The sequence below is a fragment of the Brachycentrus maculatus genome, unplaced genomic scaffold (assembly GCF_059751285.1).
Source record: "Brachycentrus maculatus isolate JH-2025_06_01 unplaced genomic scaffold, ASM5975128v1 h1tg000242l, whole genome shotgun sequence".
NCBI lineage: Eukaryota > Metazoa > Arthropoda > Insecta > Trichoptera > Brachycentridae > Brachycentrus > Brachycentrus maculatus.
Genome location: NW_028280993.1, coordinates 1,179,754 through 1,197,872, shown reverse-complemented (window position 1 = coordinate 1,197,872; position 18,119 = coordinate 1,179,754). Strand labels below are relative to the sequence as shown.

Here is an 18,119-nt window from a genome sequence, read left to right as displayed (position 1 = left end):
ATTGGATTGTTTTTTCTTAGAATTTTAAATTAATACTAATAATAATAAAACCCTTATCCGCACCCCAATGGTGCATAGGGCACTGCTTCATATAAATGCAGTGTTATTTTGATCGTTTACACATGAAGGAAAGGTGACCAGCCCTCCGGTTAAGGACCAGTCCAGGGTAATTTTGAATAAATATTACAGTGAAAAAATCACTTATTTTTATTTGACCCCCCCGGGAATCGAACCCGGGACCTCCAAAATGGTAGCCGAGATGCTGACTATTACACTACGGAGGCGGATTAAATTTTGAATTAGTTATTTCGATTATTAGAATAAAAAAAAGAGTGACAAATGGTTATTATAAAGTCTAGCCAGTCAAAGGTGTTATAAATAAGTAAAACATTATCGATTGTGAATGATTTAATAAAAATACAAATACAATCAGAATAGATTTAAAATAATAAAATATTTTAATAGATTAAAAGTACTAATTTTAATAAATGTAGAAAATATAACTCGCTATATTGGATTTACTTATTTATAAATAAATATATAATACTTTTTTAATGAATGTCTCACTAAATAGAACCCGTGACAAGAGATTCATTACATCAGGACTGCCCAAAGCACGGCTCGCGGGCCGCAGCTTATATTTGAGCTGCAGTACGAAAATTCTTAAACAAAATTTATTTAACAGAACATAATTTTCTTCTTCTTCTTCTAACCCTTATCTGCACTCAATGGTGCGTAGGTCACTGCATCGTATTGACACAGTGTTAGCTTAATAGTTACTCACATGAAGGCAAGGCGATCACTCCTGCGCTTCTGGGACTAGTCCAGGGTAATATTAAAAAAATATTAGAGTGTAAAATCACTAATATTTATTTTCAACTCCCCTGAGAGTTGAACCCGGGACCTCTAGCACGATAGCTGAACACGTTAACCAGTACACCACGGAGGCGGACATAATTTTATGGCGTCCCAAATAAATGAATGACATATTTATTCATATAGCAACAAGTTTTCATAGTAAAATAAATTCTAATATAACAATGGAATCCCTGTATTTTTTTAAAAACTATTTATTTCTGTGGCCCTCCAATCTACTTGGTTATTTGGATTGGGTCAGGATCGTATATACTTTGGTCAGCCCTGATTTACATAATTTATAAAAAAATATATATCTAGAAGTTATTAGTAACACAACATAAAATAAAGTACTATAAACAAGATGAATTACATCAGTAAGCACAGTGAAAAATTTCTAGGTACATAGAGCATAACAGCAAAAGTAATATTGCAACAGTAATAATACTTATTTTGACGGGGTGACTAACTTTAAATACTTCCCGTGTCCCATATCAAGAAGATCTACTTTTAATTTAATTTAATAAGTGCCATAACATTATATGTACAGTGTCGCTCACTCCTTTCAACAACATCACATATAAAAAAACAGATTGATTTTTCTGGAGATCGTTTTTAAAGTTTAAAAATAGAATAAAATGTGTTAAAAATAAATATCAAGCCACGTAAAACCTGAATGTTTTTTCTCCATTTGAAAAATATTTTGTATATTTAAAAAAAATAATTAAACAATACCTTTTCTTCAAAATGCAAAAACAACACTTTCTGCCCTGTAGCGGGTAAATATTAAGTTAAAAATATGCCGCTTTTGCTGGGTACATTTTCTGGGCATTCCGAAAACATGTACAACTGAAAATTTACGATATTTGATATATGACGTTGAAGGGAGTGAGCGATGTGACTTCTCTGGCCGAATACAGTTGACATTTTCAGTCAATTAATTTTTATCTTATTGGTAACGTGTTTTTCACCAGATTTATGCGGATGTATTTTTCAAAAAGTTGTCATATATTAATAGCCAATGTAGGTGAAGTTTAATCAAATACGACCAATTTTTCTGACAACAATTATAATTTTGGATATATTGTTTAGTCCCATTTTGTAATTATAGCAACCTAGGAATGTGGCGGTAAGTTTTAGCCACATTTTCATAAAATCTGCCTCAAGAGCCAGCAATAGCAACATCTATATACTGTGCTATTTTCAATATGTGGATGATTTGGAGTGGAGAAAACCCAAAAGCCTTTGTCAAGACCCCCTTACATTCATTAAAACTCACTGTTTGGTGTGCTTTATGGGCAGGTGGATTCATTGGCCCATATTTTTTTAAGACGATGCTGGCCAGAATGTTACAGACAATGGAGAGCGCTGCAGAACCATGATTACTCACTTCTTCGTACCACAGTTTAATGGTATGAATGTGACAGAGTTGTGGTTTCAACAAGATGGCGCAACATGCCGGCAGGTGCCACCATCAATTTACTGCGGGAAATTTCAATTAGTATACCTCTAAACAATACACCCTTTATGTATTATCAAAGAATCACATTTTGGTTATCCTTTCTTAGTCATGCTGAAATCCATAAACTTCAAACGTTTGGTGTAAGCAAATTGGAATCGAGGTATACTTTTCTTATGAATAAGGTTTTTTCTGCCTCTCAATAAGGAATAGTTCATAAAACTTACAATCTTATTGGTTTGTATAGGTCGTTATACGCACTACTTGGTCCACTTTTATGACAATTTTTTGAGTCCGTTTACACATCGGAATATTTGATTTGACACTCCACTCTTTAAGACGTGTCAATGAGATGTATTTGTGATTTTTTTTATAGATATTTCAACATTAAAAAGTGTCTAAGCTATCAAGTTGACTAAAACCATAAAATATATAAACATGACCTCAACGAGATCCTAATTGTACCGCAACGGTACAAAAGGTCTTCTTCAAACCCTTATTTGCACCCCAATGGTGCATAGGGCACTGCATCATATAAACACAGTGTTATCTTAATCGTTAACACATGAAGGAAAGGTGATCAGCCCTCCGCTTCAGGTACTAGTCCAGGGTAACATTGAATAAATATTAGAATGAAAAAATCACTAATATTTATTTGACCCCCCCTGGGAATCGAGCCCGGGACCTCCAGAATGGTAGCCAAGCGTGCTGACCATTACACTACGGAGGCGGACTAAGGTACTAAAGTCAAAAAGTCAGGAATTGAAGTTAAGTCAAATTTCGATGACTGTTTTGTCGATGACAAATGTCGATGTCGGATTTCTTGTGAACTTATGAAAGCAAAATAGGAGATTTTAAATTTATTATAATAATAATATTTTTAACATTTTTAAAAGCATCAATATCATTTGGAATGACTCCATAACTAATCAAAATTTGTACAAATGCAATGATATAACAACTATAAACTTTCATCAAATACCTTTACGATATATCAGTAATGCCCTTCACCCCAAGCTCCTTTCACTACTTCATCTGTATTCTATATATCAAATATATACATATATTCCACTTGCATAATTAAGAATCTATAGCTCAATTTTTTTTCTTTTTCCATGTTCGCTCCCTAGGTGGAGCATATGGCCAACACGTGACGTCTCCAAGTCACTCTGTCACGCGCCATCTCCTTGGCTTCCTCGCAGGTCAGTCCGGCGTCTCGAAGTTCCGCTGAGTATAGTCGGTGAATGGGCGCCGGAATCCTCGGGGTTGGAAGAAGAGACATGAGGTGTTGATGCTCTCAGGTGGCATTCTGAGGACATGTCCCAACCATGTCCACCTTCTCCTCTTCAGGACTTCCAGTATGAGGGGCTGTTGAGTTCTTCTCCTCACATCGTCATTCCTGACGAAGTCATACCACTTTATACCCAGTATTCGCCTCAGGCACCTATAGCTCAATACTCATCAGTAATTAATCTTCAAGTTAACACCACATCGGTTCCTTATATACCATTAGGTGGAGATAGGGTTTAGATATTCCAAATTCTCTAACTGCAATGTCTTCCCAATCATATTTTTTAATATGAATAGCAAAATACTGCAAATTCTTCTGCTGATTTGTTTTTTCCAGTCATCTTTTGAAACTTTATCCTGTTTTTCTTTTGTCTCAATCCTGTGGATTGGTCTGCAGCAACGAATGACACCTCCTTTGCCAACTTTTCCATTGCCTTTTATATTCTCGGTTTTGATCTCTCATGTTTTTGATTGGTTTTTAGTATTTTGTTTTAACTAAATAAACATATAAACAGAATGTCTGAAGACAATGTTTCACGTATCGCCCTCCAAGGCAACCCTGAAGGACTTAGACCCCCAGGCAGACCTCCGAAAAGGTGGAAAGACAGCTGGGAGTCGACATCCCAAGAGCGACATGCGGAGGCACAAATAGATCCCTAGGATCTACAAAAAGAAGAAGTTTTAACCTTTTGCACTCAAATGGCGACAATATGTCGGAATGGTAAATTCCGCAGTAAATTGGTTGGCAACTGTATGTCGCCACTATGTACCTTTATGTTGTTTAAATAATAAAAGGCCGGGATACGTACTAAAGCTGGTACAATTCTGTCCCGCCAGTTGCTCAAGGTCCTTGCTAGCATTTGGGTGTGTTCTTGTTGTAAAAAGTTTAAAAAAATAAGTTGTAAAAAGTCTCGAGTGCGAAAGGTTAATATAAACCACTTCTTCTTCTTCACGTGCCTTATCAGGTCCTCTCAACGTTGGCGATCACTATGGCAAAGGCTCCGCGGTCCTGCACCGTCCGGAACAAGTCCTCCACTCCACTCGCAAATGTCGCAAAGCCACGATGTCTGTTTTCTGTCAGCTCCTCACAGTCCTTTTATCTTTCCCATGATGATTTGTAGATACTTGACTCACATATAAAATCTTCCAAATCTTGATATTCGACGAGGATTTTCTGTATGATCTAGCTCTTCTGAGAAACCATTATACGGCATCTATTGGCCGATTGATTTTGATCCTCAAAACCTTTTTTCGTTTTCTAAATTCTCAACTTGGCTCTGCCAATGTTTTCGGTGGTTTTTCTATATTTTCTCGAATGCGTTCCATTCCCATTTTTTCGTGATATTTGAGATTCACATACATGAAAGTTAAAAGTGCCCTTTATCCCAGATGTGACGGTGAATTTGAATTTGGTGACTTTTAATAATGCAGTGTTATTTTATTGTAAATTATGTGAAAACAATTTGAACAGTCATGAAATAAATAAAATAATCTGTAAAAATGAATTCAAGCCTTTCCTAGAAGGCATCAAAATTTGGAAAGAATCTCAGATAGAAAAATAAAGCTTTCAGATCTATTATTTCACAAGAAATTCAACAGATGGAGCTTGTGACTACAAAGTAATGCGGATGTTTAATCTCAGGCTGAAAGATGAATGTTACACAATCTATGAAGAGATAACGAAAAGTTACAATCTTCTATCAAACAACAATTCAAACTTTGAGGGGGGAAAACTACACTGGTCGATCTGGAATAGACAATATTCTAATGTCAGCGCTTTGTCTGTGGTAAGGACTTGCCCAGCTAAATTGGTCCTAAAACATCTGATTTCTTCACACGTGTATGAGTAGTAAGATGAGTTATCAAGTTGTTTCTGCGCGAGGAAGCGTACTCGCAGTGGGCGCACTGGAACACCTTCTCCCTTTTATGAACCACCATATGCGAGTTCAAGGAAAACTTTCTTTTACATTTGTAGTTACAGGTTTCGCACGAGTAAGGTTTGTCGGCGTTATGTGTAAATATATGCGCGCTCAGTTGGTAATTTCTCTTGCACGAATAGGAACAATGCGGACAGAAAAATGATTTTTCACTGGTATGCGTCGCAACATGCCTATTTAGTGCATTTTTCTGCGAAAATTCGTATTTACAAACAGAACACGAGAAAGGTTTCTCCTCGATGTGACTAAACATATGCGATTTCAAGTCGGAATTTCTTTTACAAGTGTACGCGCACGCGGGACATGCGAAGCCTTTTTTCTGAGAGTGTTTCAACATGTGCGATTTCATCTGATGGTTTCTCTTGCAACTGTAATCACACTCGGGGCACGCGAACGGTTTTTCCCGAGTGTGAGTTAACATGTGCTGTTTCAACTCTTGGGTTCTTTTACAAGTGTATTTACACTCGGAACACGAGACGGATTTTTCGCTACTGTGAGTTATGACGTGTCTACTTAAGTTACTTCTATTTGAACAGGCGTAATTGCACTCGGGGCATGAGAAAGGTTTTACCGGATCGTGAGTTAACTTGTGAACTTTAAGTTCGTAATTCCTCTTGCAGATATAATCGCACTCGGTACATGACAGTGTTTTTTCCCGGGTGTGAGTTAGCATGTGGGCTTTGAGTTGATAATTCCTTTTGCAAGCGTATTTGCAGAGAGAGCACGTGAAAGGTTTGTTGGGGGAATGAATCAACTTATGTAACTTTAGCTGGAAATTGTGTTTGCACGTGTACTTACATTCTGGGCATGAAAAGGCATTTTTTTCGGGTATATTAGGTTCGGAACCGACCCTTTGAATTTTAATCTCAGTTTCACCTGAAAAAAAAGCATACTATGTGGATATTTCAATTAAAAACAGGTAAAAACAAGGTGTGATCCTATGCCTACTTAAATACAGTTAAACTCCTGCATAATGACCTTCTATTCAGCAAAGTCTTCATAATAATAAAGAGTACAGAACTTTTAAAAGTAGGAGCTCCTACAAATTAGCAGCATTCAAGTTATGCACGCAACAACTACAAGTGTGCCACCCCCATTTCTCTAGCCAATGCAGCTATCTCCTTTTTTTTTACTTGATATTCCTCATCCACCCTTTATGATATAGCAGTATTATCCTTCACATTATCAGTATCCCTTGAAATTTATTCCACTCCTCTTGGAAGTACAGATAAGTACTTAGTGGATGTTTGGCAATATTTGGTTACTGTACATCAAGTCCTAGTGAGATCTCCAATATTAAATACTTCTAATTTTAATATTATGAGATTTGTCACAATTTGCCCCGCTTTTGTGAAATCGATTATTAAAATAAAGTCCCATGTGCAAAAAGTGCAAAAAGAAGACTTACCTGAGTAAACTTTGGGACGAGATGATTTCAAGCATTCTTGTTTAACGTCAGGATGAAAAACGTCTATTTGGGGGTCTGCTGATTCTTTGCTGCCTTTATCAGTACTATATCCCGTTTCTGAATCCACCATGCAAAAATCGGGCTCTTTTTTAATACTAGGAATTGAAATAAATACTTCGGGTCTATCTACTGTAGATTCTGGTTCACGTTTCACAGCGGAAATACCCAATTCCCCGCCTATGTTAAAACATGGAACTTCCTGTTTAAAATAATGATTATCTATGCCAATCTCGGATGTTTCTGAACTCAATCCGGGTTCTACTTTCAATTTAAAAACAACCGGGTCTTCGCTTGCGTAAGATGGAGGTTCTTGTTTAATATAAGATTGCGCAATCTCAATTTCAGGTATTTTTTGGTTCCATTTCAGTTTTGCCTTAGATGTGAAATTATCCGAGTGTTTGCTTATGTCGGGACATGGTATTTCTCGTTTTATGTCAGAATGAAAAATCATAACTTCAGGTCTTTCAGAATAGATTTCAGTTTCAGATACAGGTTCTTTCTTTATGGTAGCGATACAGGATTGTTTGCTTATACTGGGACATGACATTTCTTCACCAGTATAACGAAATTTGGTCGCTTTAAAGTCCGGGTTAGCAATAGCCATGTTTCGTATATCAACAGGATTTCAAATTTTCCTGAAAAAATAATAATACAAATCTACATAAAGTGCTCTAACTACATTTTTGTCAATTTTGAGATATTTGATGCATGTTATCAACTGTCCGTTATCTACAAATATAAACAAACAAAAAATATATATAAAATAAATAACGCCTAGTTTTCAGGCGTGTAAGACTCTATCTACATTGAATTTTCAAAATGAACTGAAATCTTAAAACGCTAACTGCTTAATTTTGACAAAGCATAAAGTTTTAAAACGATTTAATTCATTATTTTAGCGTATTTTTGAATGTATAATACTAGTTTAGAATTTCAGATAAAACCGTTAATTAATAAAAAAATATATGTTGAAAAAATCTTCTAAGCTCTCTCCTACTACTTTACGTAGGGGCCGTCGATATATACCTTCCTTTTCCTTATAACCCTACCTGCAGACAAGCCTGTAATAAAATTATAATTTTTATTTACTTTCTACTAGAATTTTTTTTGCAATATACAATTTATTTTGATTGTAATAACGGATTGAATGTATAATGCTAGTTCAATGATTTTTGAAATTTGTAATTGGAATGTTTCTTTAGAATATTTTTTATATGGTATTTTTTATTATTATTGGTACATACCCCTGAAAGGCACAAACAACAAAAAAAGTGCACAATATAAAGAAATAATTTAATATATTTTGTATATTAAAAGCATTGATAACTTTGTGGTATGGTAATAAAACACTATCTTTATCATCCATTGTTCACTTTGTATAATACCATCTATGACATACTATGTATTACAGCAATAAAATGCAGCATAAGTACCCATATAGAAATATTATGTTTAATAAAAATAAAAATAAAATAGTAAAACAATAATATTGAGAAACTAGTCCAGTGTATGCATACTCCACAATATAAAAGGTTGTAGTAAGAAAATATACTTGTATTTATATATTACAATACCGAAATACTCACAATGTATTTTGTTAATTGAGCGGCATGATTAAGTTCTTTGTTTTCTTAAAAAAAAAGAGAAACATAAATGTTTATAAATAATTATATTATTATTACGATTTATGTAATCTTTTTGCTGATATTATTTGAATATCAGATTCTTCGCTTCATTTATCGCATTCACAATGACGGAAAACCCAAAAAGATCCATCATGAAAGTAATCGTCGGTCATCTTTAATTACCTTCAGAGTTCTAAACAGAGTTAAAACACATTGTTGTGGTTATTTAAAGTAAAAGCACTTTTTACTCATATATTTTTATAAAACATGTATCGAATCAAACAATTGTATGTAAGTAAAATATATATCCGCGAAGATAGATAACAATAAAACCGACGAACATAAAAGAGAATGTCAAAGTGACATTTGTAAATGTTTGTGGATATAAAGAACACAATACATAAAGAGAAGAAAATGGATCATAGACTACATTTTGTATTTAGGAGAATTTCGCAACTTTTTTGACCGGTAGATGTCTCACCGATTTTGTGGATTACATAAAGCAAGAATTTTCACATTTCTTTTATTCAGTTGGCAAACATAATTTAGTTAGTCTTTGTTGGCAACGAATCGCAGCTCTGTTCACTCTTGTGACTGCCCGCCCGTTGCCTGCTGTTTCAAAATTTTGAAAATTGTGCTGCCTCTTCCGAAGTCGACTCGCATTCGGAGATTGTCCCGCAAATAAATTTAATAATAATCATATCTAGTCACAAGGATATTTATCGATTTATTTCAAGAATACTTGTGCGCGTGATGGGGCAGAATTTCCGCGATGAGATATCGAAGAACGACGAACAATCGAGAAAACATGGAAGGTACAAAATTGTATTTTTTTTTTGTTTTTGAAAATAGGAGTTCTTTGAAACATTATATTTAATATTGAAAGTAATATCGTTTAATTGAATGCAGATTATTATAAAATTGTGCATCTGCTGTTATTTGATTTTATGGAAATAGCGCTATCCGTTAGATGTTTTTTTAGTAAATTAAAAACGTATTTGAATTTGGATTTAGTTAATTGCAGTATTTACTTCCAATTATCCTGTTGTTTTTAATTTTATACTGAAAATTGGCATCATGTGATACGAATATTAATGTTTTATATATTGTTGTATTTTTTTTTAATGGAAACTGTTTTTTCATATGAATAATATTGTTGCAATTTTAAATATGAACAGTCGTTTCAGTGTGATCAATATTGTTACAATTTTAAATACAAACATACCTTTAATGTGATTAATATTGTTGCAACTATTTAATATAGCTTGTATTTAATTTCACATCGTCATTAATTTTCAGTTTATTTCCTTTATTTACTGCATTATTTAAGACAATCTTTAAGTGTATTATAAAATAATCGCACAATTTCGATATTATTTCATACTTTTAAATTCGTAAAAAAATTCAAGTAATTTGCAACATTTTGAGTGTGTCCAAATACTTGTTCACAAAATCTGGATTATCTCCTATTACAGGAGTTATTTTCATATTATTTTTTGACATCTCATCAAAGATGAAGAAGAATATGGAAGTCTGGGCATTTACGGGGCTTACGACCGTCATAGGCTGTTTTAAGTGATCACTTTACACACGTGTAACATTCACCAATTCTACCCATTATTGACAACCACACTACTCAAATTCTTGGAAGTTCTGTATATATGAACCAATACAGAACTTCCAAGAATTTGAGTAGTGTGGTTGTCAATAATGGGTAGAATTGGTGAATGTTACACGTGTGTAAAGTGATCACTTAAACCAGCCTTTGACAGTCGTCAGCCCCGTAAATGCCCAGACTTCCATATTCTTCTTCATCTTTGATGAGATGTCAAAAAATAATATCAAGTAATTTGAATGAGGTTCGTCTGGTTTACAATAATAATTATAAAACATTAATAGCAATTTTAAATCATACTCTGGATAATTCACCCTGCGGATGATATATATCGGTATGTATTAATAATATAAAAATCCCTTACTGCACCCCAATGGTGCATAGGGCACTGCTTCATATAAACGCAGTGTTATCTCGATCGATTACACATGAAGGAAAGGTGATCAGCCCTCCACTTCAGGTACCAGTCCAGTGTAATATTGAATGAATATTAGAGTGAAAAAATCACTTATATTTATTAAACCCCCCTGGGAATCGAACCCGGGACCTCCAGAACGGTAGGCGAGCATGCTGACCATTACACTACGGAGGCGGACAAAAATGTATTATATCCGTTCAAATTTATTTTACCTCTGATTTATTTATGTTCATATTTATTTTACCTCTGATTTATATTTTGTTAGCCAACATAACAACTAGAGGTAAAATAACCGTAGATTCACTGTATGTCTCAAATGAGACTAAGGATCTATCGTTTTTGTACGACAGAAGATGGACGTCTGAGCATTCCAGGGCTTACGACCTGATTATTGCCGGCTTAAGTAATCACTTTATACACTTCCTTTATTCATCCTTCTGGCCATTATGTTACCTTTCAAATGGCATTAACTTTTCAAAGATAATGCAATCAATATATGATGTTGTTGGATTCCTTTTTCATGTGAGCTGTAATTTTAGTAGATGTGAAATTTTGGCTGACGGTTCAGCCATCAGTTGAGAATTTGTGAAGTAAATAGCTCTCTCCAATTGGAATACGAAAGGAATCTTAACGGTTCTTAATTATTCTTACGAAAAGAGTTTCAGTTGAGACATATAATACATTGCTCACTCCTTTCAACAACGTCATATATCAAAAATCGTCAATTTTCAGTTGTGCATATTTTCAGAATGCCCAGAAAATGTACTATATCCCAGCAAAAGCGGCATATTTTTAACTTAATATTTACCCACTACAGGGCAGAAAGGGTTGTTTTTGAAAATGATTTATTTATTTGATTAATTTAAAAATGATCTCCTGAAAAATCAAGTTTTTTGATATATCGCTCACTCCTTTCAACAACGTCATATATCAAAAAACTTGTTTTTTCAGGAGATCATTTTAAAGTTTAAAAATATAGTAAGATGTATTAAAAATAAATATCAAGCCACTTATTGAACTTTTTACTGTGCACCAGATCTTTTTAGGTAAAACCTGAATATTTTTTCTCCATTTGAAAAATATTTTGTATATTTAAAAAATAGTATATTTAACAATACCTTTCTTCAAAATGCAAAAACAACACTTACTGCCTTGGTAGCGTGTAAATATTAAGTTAAAAATATGTCGCTTTTGCTGGGATATAGTACATTTTCTGGGCATTCCGAAAACATGCACAACTGAAAATTGTCAATTTTTGATAATATGACGTTGTTGAAAGGAGTGAGCGACATGTGAAATATTTTTACTAAATTTTGGATTCATTTTGATTTTAGGAACCTTTTTTACGCATGGACCACCAGGTGAGGAAGTTGATAGGTTCTGCTCCAAACGCACGGGCAAGATAAACCTAACAGGGTGATTGGTAGCGCAATAGTGAATGGCGAAGAAGAAGGAAGGACCTAGGAGTCACGTGTCATGCTGCGAGTGAGTATTCTGATCTCTTTCTCTGTTTGCTTAACCTGCGGTGCATAGGGCTTTACTTGGTTTGTGTTGTTATGGTTGTAAATCGACAATTCAAGTTTTTCGAGGGGCTCGTATAAATTAGTAGTGTCCGGGTTACGCAAGCTACTACGAGTACGGTTATGCACTAAATACGAATACCATAGCCATTGCTGCCATTCTCAATAACCTACCTTTCTCCTTTATAGTGATGATGTCTTTCACTCTGTTCCATCAAATATATTTCACTCTTATATCTGAGAATCTGAGAGTGCAAGACTGATCACCCGCCTTAGTGTAATGAGCTAACTCTTTTGATCCAATGCGGTGCCCTATACACCAGGCATGTCAAGCTCGCGGCCCGATTACTTTTTTGCGGCCCGCGGATACCCGCGGTTATATTTTTCATTTATTTTAATTCTTCATTGAAAACGTTTTTTTGTACGGCCACATATGATATTTTTTTACAAAATCACTAAGTTGGATCTTCTGTACCTTATGTGACTGTCTTTGATAGTAAATTATTCACTTTAAGTTAGATTAAAATGATAATGAGATTTTTAATTTTTTTGATTTTTGGCCCGCCTACGTACACAAAACACCTTGAGCGGCTCTTAGTGTCTTTTGAGTTTGACACCTTTGCTATACACTACCTGGGTGCAAATAGGGTTTAAATAAAAAAGATTAATATAATCAGAGGTTTCTTTGAAAATTTTGCAACGGACTTCAAATCTTGTACTAACATTAGATATTGTTGCGATATTAACATATTTTCGACGGGTGTTTTTTACGTCTGCAGACCGCTGGTGATGGGATTTGATAATTGTGTGCATATTGTTTAGACCTCAACAAAGAGATTGGTACATAATATTCATATAAAAGCTTTAAATAATTCATTCTTTTCTGACTTTGAAATGTGGCTGACGCAGAAGGTAAAAATACCCTTCCCGTCGTTAAGCATCAATTGACCGAATAGATAGAAAAACCTTTCCCGTCCTATTTTTTAATTTTTTATTATTAACATAAATTGTAAACATTTATTTAAATAATTTTTAACATATTTAAAAAAATATATTTTGCAGAGACCCACCTTGTATGTCTTGTCGGTGGAGTTCTTTTTTAATACATTTTTATTGTTTTTAACCTAATAATATACACACAAAATGAGAAAAATTAAAAATATATATACATTTTACAATTTTCATAAAATTAACTCTTGATCATTTTACCCATTTCCTATATTTTTGCCTTTGTTCCATATTTTATTTTGACCTCTAACATCCGTCGGCAACAAATTAAAAATGTTCCCATATTTATTGTTAATTCTTGGGACTATCAAACCTTCGTTGTGTGTAAATCGTGTATCATGGTTGTGTACTAAACGATTTCGATAATTTTGTCTAGTGTGTTAATGTGCTATGTAAACATTTATAGCTACTGCCACTGAAAACACTACGCTCTGGAACTACACAACCCGTCACCAGCAAGCGCCAGCTAAGGACTTGACTTGTAGCCAGCCTACATCAGCAACTTGTCGGCCCAACTCTTCGCCTGTTCTGCAGTCTCCTCCCGCATGGCGCCCGATGGTCTCCCACCCTTGGTTAGATTACCCGACGATACCCTGAATCTTCTTCAAAAGCTGCTTTTGTCTTGCGACTTGAAGATTTTCAACCTACCATATGAGATTTTCAACCTACCATATTATTTTTTGACATCTCATCAAAGATGAAGAAGAATATGGAAGTCTGGGCATTTACGGGGCTGACGACCGTCATAGGCTGGTTTAAGTGATCACTTTACACACGTGTAACATTCACCAATTCTACCCATTATTGACAACCACACTACTTAAATTCATGGAAGTTCTATATATATGAACCAATTTAGAAACCTTGTTCTTGAATTACTAGAACTTCAATAGAGACATCTATTGGTGAGATGTAAAGAAGCTTTTTACTACTTTCTTTACATCTCACCAATAGATGTCTCTAGTGAAGTTCTAGTGATTCAAGAACAAGGTTTCAAAATTGGTTCATATATATAGAACTTCCATGAATTTAAGTAGTGTGGTTGTCAATAATGGGTAGAATTGGTGAATGTTACACGTGTGTAAAGTGATCACTTAAACCAGCCTATGACGGTCGTCAGCCCCGTAAATGCCCAGACTTCCATATTCTTCTTCATCTTTGATGAGATGTCAAAAAATAATATGAAAATAACTCCTGTAATTGGAGATAATCCAGATTTTGTGAACAAGTATTTGGACACACTCAAAATGTTGTAACCTACCATATGTTGAGAATTCCTCTAACCCGGAGATTTTTGCTACGCGTAATTATTATTTACACTTTACTAATATGTACATATTTTCCTTGATGCTAGTTATGTACTGCTGTACGTGTTATGTTAACGGTGCGGTTATAGAGCTAGCCTACAAGAAAGCAGTCAGGAAGAGCTCCAACTTGCGGAGATGTGCTTCGTACTAATCAACTCAAGCACCTTGCATTCACCTGTGCTACGTGAATAAAAGAATTTAATTTTTATTTTGTCTAAATTGAGATTCGAGTCAAGTAAGTGGTCGTCCGCCTCCATAGTGTAATGGTCAGCATGCTTGACTACCGTTCTAGAGGTCCCAGGTTCGATTCCCAGGGGGGGTCAAATAAATATAAGTGATTTTTTCACTGTAATATTTATTCAATATTACCCTGGACTGGTACCTGAAGCGGAGGGCTGGACACCTTTCCTTCATGTGTAAATATATATTAAATAATATCAAGATAACACTGCTTTTATATGAAGTAGTTCCCTATGCACCATTGGGGTGCGGATAAGGGCTTAAAAATAAATTAATAAAAATAAGTGGTTAGTTAGCTATCTTGATATTATTTAATATATATATTTACTTATGAAGGAAAGGTGTTCAGCCCTCCGCTTCAGGTACCAGTCCAGGGTAATATTGAATAAATATTACAGTGAAAAAATCACTTACATTTATTTGACCCCCCCTGGCAATCGAACCCGGGACCTCTAGAACGGTAGTCAAGCATGCTAACCATTACACTACGGAGGCGGACAACATTTAGTATTTAGTTTATCAAAAATTCAAATATGGAAAAAAAACGTTGAACCATCCGGAGGCGGACGACCACTTACTTGACTCAAATCTTAATTTAGACAAAAAAAATGTTAAATGTGAGAATTTTCTTTTTTGTTTCTCTAACACCTAATTTGCGTAATCCACAGCTGAATGCAACTTAAAATCCTTTTTATCTTTATTTTTAACTAACATCTTTTTCAAAATATAATTATTGTAAAAATAGTAGAAAATTTGTTGCAGACGCATACCGACATACTGTATATAGGCCGGTCACTATCACTTTTATTTCTCGAAATAACTATCATCTTTGTTTGCTAATTTCCTGATTTTATTAGTACAATCTCCCATGAAATAAAAATTAGATCATTCTTTCTGTATGCATTTGAGGGTTCAGTTCGTTTGGTAGTAAGTTGATCTTTCTGATAAATGATCAATCGAAACACTTTCAAACCCTTTATTCAATGCCAACGCCTTTATACTGACTGTTCAACTCAATATTAGAAGTTATAATTTAATTTTTTTTATAATTTTTTATTTGGAAATTTAACAGAACAGTTACATAGATTCATTGACATAACGAGTAACACAAAACAGGTATTGCTATTCTAGTTATAAAATAACACATTTGTAATTTAGTGAAAATACCTGGAAGAGAGGGACGGGAGGGAGAAAAAGGGGAAAAGGGAAAGAGGGAAAGATCAAAGATCGAGTCCAAGGCAAATTATACAAGACAATTGGGACACACCACCATATGAATGTCAACTTACTATGTAAGCGATCCCAGTGCTCGTGCAGTGATCCCAATGATTATCGTTGTTTAATGGTACACGCAAGATTCTGAAATATGTGCTGAGATTGATTTGAACGATGTTATTGCTGTATGTAGGTTTTCTATATATTGCGAATTCAAATTTTTTGTTTTCTGTATTCATTGAAACGGGTTGAAAAAGTAGTATTTTTCCTCCCGGTTCCATAGTGAATTTTCTGACAATGAAACTCTTTGACTTCCTGATCACGCAGTCAATATATCAGCAACCTGACAGTGATCAAATTTTAAATGATTAATTTATTTTAATTCCATCTTGAATTGACTCTTCTATTGAATACTATACCGAATCCTTCAGCCTCGCGTTCAAAAGTAGTTAATGTTGTCTCTAGGCTATTGGGTAGTCTAGAAATATGCACTCAAGATGGGCAACTTTTTCACGTAGAAAATAAATTTGTATGCCTGTTTATTAAAGATGATGCGAATAAGTTAAGTATTATTTTGGGAAAAATATGATTGATTTGATTGATTCATTTTTTGATTGATTTCCTGCTTTCATTAATGTTAGCAAAATTTGTCCTTTAAATTAACAACTCTTGTATCTGCAGAATATTGCCATAAAAAGAAATGCATTTTTAAATTATTATTAATTCCCCTAGTGTCAGGGTTTTATGTAAAGCTTTACATGCTATTACAAAAAGCCTTACAATATTAAGAACGTTGTCTAAAGAAATTGGGAGCTTTGCTCGCATATTCATATGACCTGTTGATAAAATTGGGAATTATTTCACATCCTTGAATGATCCGTCTGAAGAAATTGGGAACTTTGTTCGCATCCTTGAATGATCCGTCTGAAGAAATTGGGAACTTTACTCGAATCTTCGAATGACCTGTCTGAAAAAATTGGGAACATTGTTCGCATCCTTGAATGATCCGTCTGAAGAAATTGGGAACTTTGTTCGCATCCTTGAATGATCCGTCTGAAGAAATTGGGAACTTTGTTCGCATCTTTGAATGATCCGTCTGAAGAAATTGGGAACTTTGTTCGCATCCTTGAATGATCCGTCTGAAGAAATTGGGAACTTTGTTCGCATCCTTGAATGATCCGTCTGAAGAAATTGGGAACTTTGTTCGCATCCTTAAATGATCCGTCTGAAGAAATTGGGAACTTTGTTCGCATCTTTGAATGATCCGTCTGAAGAAATTGGGAACTTTGTTCGCATCCTTGAATGATCCGTCTGAAGAAATTGGGAACTTTGTTCGCATCCTTGAATGATCCGTCTGAAAAAATTGGGAACTTTGTTCGCATCCTTGAATGATCCGTCTGAAGAAATTGGGAACTTCGTTCGCATCCTATGATCCGACTGAAGATGTTGTGAGTTTTGTTGGCATTGTAGCGGTTTTCGCAAAAAAAAATTAACTTAAAATTTAAATACCGATAAACTGTAAATACATCTGCTCAATCTGGCATTTTGTTTACATGTTTGTGTGTTTTTGTAAGTGTAAAATTTTTGTCTGAAAAAATGATAATTTTTTCGGACGTTGCGTTTATATTTCAACCGGCATTCGATTTATACCTGTCGTGAATTTTGCTCCTAAACAAAATAAATGATTTGTGATATTTAAGCTACATAGTTAGTTACTAGTTATTTTTTGTATAGGTATATTTGTTCGTTGAATTATAATTTAAGTTAAATTATAATGCGTATCGCATCACAAATATTAACTCGGATGAACAATATGGATAATATGAATAATAAAACACTTTACACTGAAATAATTCAACTAATTTAGAATTTAAACATTTATCATTGATAGGTATTGAAAAAAAATATTCTTGTACAGTGTAAGATAAAAAAAAATGTGAAAAATTTTCACACTATATTTTATGCAATTATTGAAATTGAACTTGGGGTCACTGTTTGTTGTGTTCTTTGTTGGGGTCACCACTTTTAGTTATGAGTGGTTTCAAAGTTTCACATTTGTAAGTTAGTGAAAATAACTGGAAGGGGGACGGGAGGGAGGAAAAGGAGAAAATGGAAAGATCAAAGCGCGAGACAAAAAAAAATGTCAATAGGAATACACCACG

At 34.4% G+C, this 18,119-nt stretch overlaps 1 protein-coding gene and 1 long non-coding RNA gene across 3 annotated transcripts; one reads left to right on the top strand and one right to left on the bottom strand.

Moving 5' to 3' along the window:
• Positions 1 to 3,964: 3,964 nt before the first annotated feature.
• LOC148306414 (uncharacterized) lies at positions 3,965 to 9,036 on the bottom strand. Of its 2 annotated transcripts, XM_088265134.1 has the most exons (4): positions 8,818 to 9,036; positions 8,596 to 8,639; positions 6,950 to 7,644; positions 3,965 to 6,417 (listed from the first exon to the last, which is right to left on the bottom strand). In XM_088265134.1, the coding sequence occupies exons 3-4, from the start codon at positions 7,611 to 7,613 to the stop codon at positions 5,408 to 5,410; spliced, it is 1,674 nt and encodes a 557-aa protein (XP_088121260.1). In that variant the 5' UTR covers positions 7,614 to 7,644; positions 8,596 to 8,639; positions 8,818 to 9,036; the 3' UTR covers positions 3,965 to 5,407. The 2 variants fall into 2 exon arrangements, with proteins under 2 accessions (XP_088121260.1, XP_088121261.1); XM_088265135.1 differs by lacking the exon at positions 8,596 to 8,639.
• A 223-nt stretch (positions 9,037 to 9,259) lies between these two features.
• Positions 9,260 to 13,998, top strand: LOC148306413 (uncharacterized). The gene is made up of 3 exons (XR_015838005.1): positions 9,260 to 9,449; positions 12,002 to 12,152; positions 13,602 to 13,998. It is a non-coding gene; the product is annotated as an uncharacterized LOC148306413 (long non-coding RNA).
• The last annotated feature ends 4,121 nt before the right edge of the window (positions 13,999 to 18,119 follow it).

Excerpts from the sequence above, each read along its gene's own strand:
- LOC148306414 (XM_088265134.1), bottom strand. The coding sequence starts at position 7,613 with ATGGCTATTGCTAACCCGGACTTTAAAGCGACCAAATTTCGTTATACT. Across the intron at positions 6,418-6,949 it reads TCGTCCCAAAGTTTACTCAG|GTGAAACTGAGATTAAAATT; the intron begins GTAAGTCTTCTT and ends CTTTTTTTTCAG.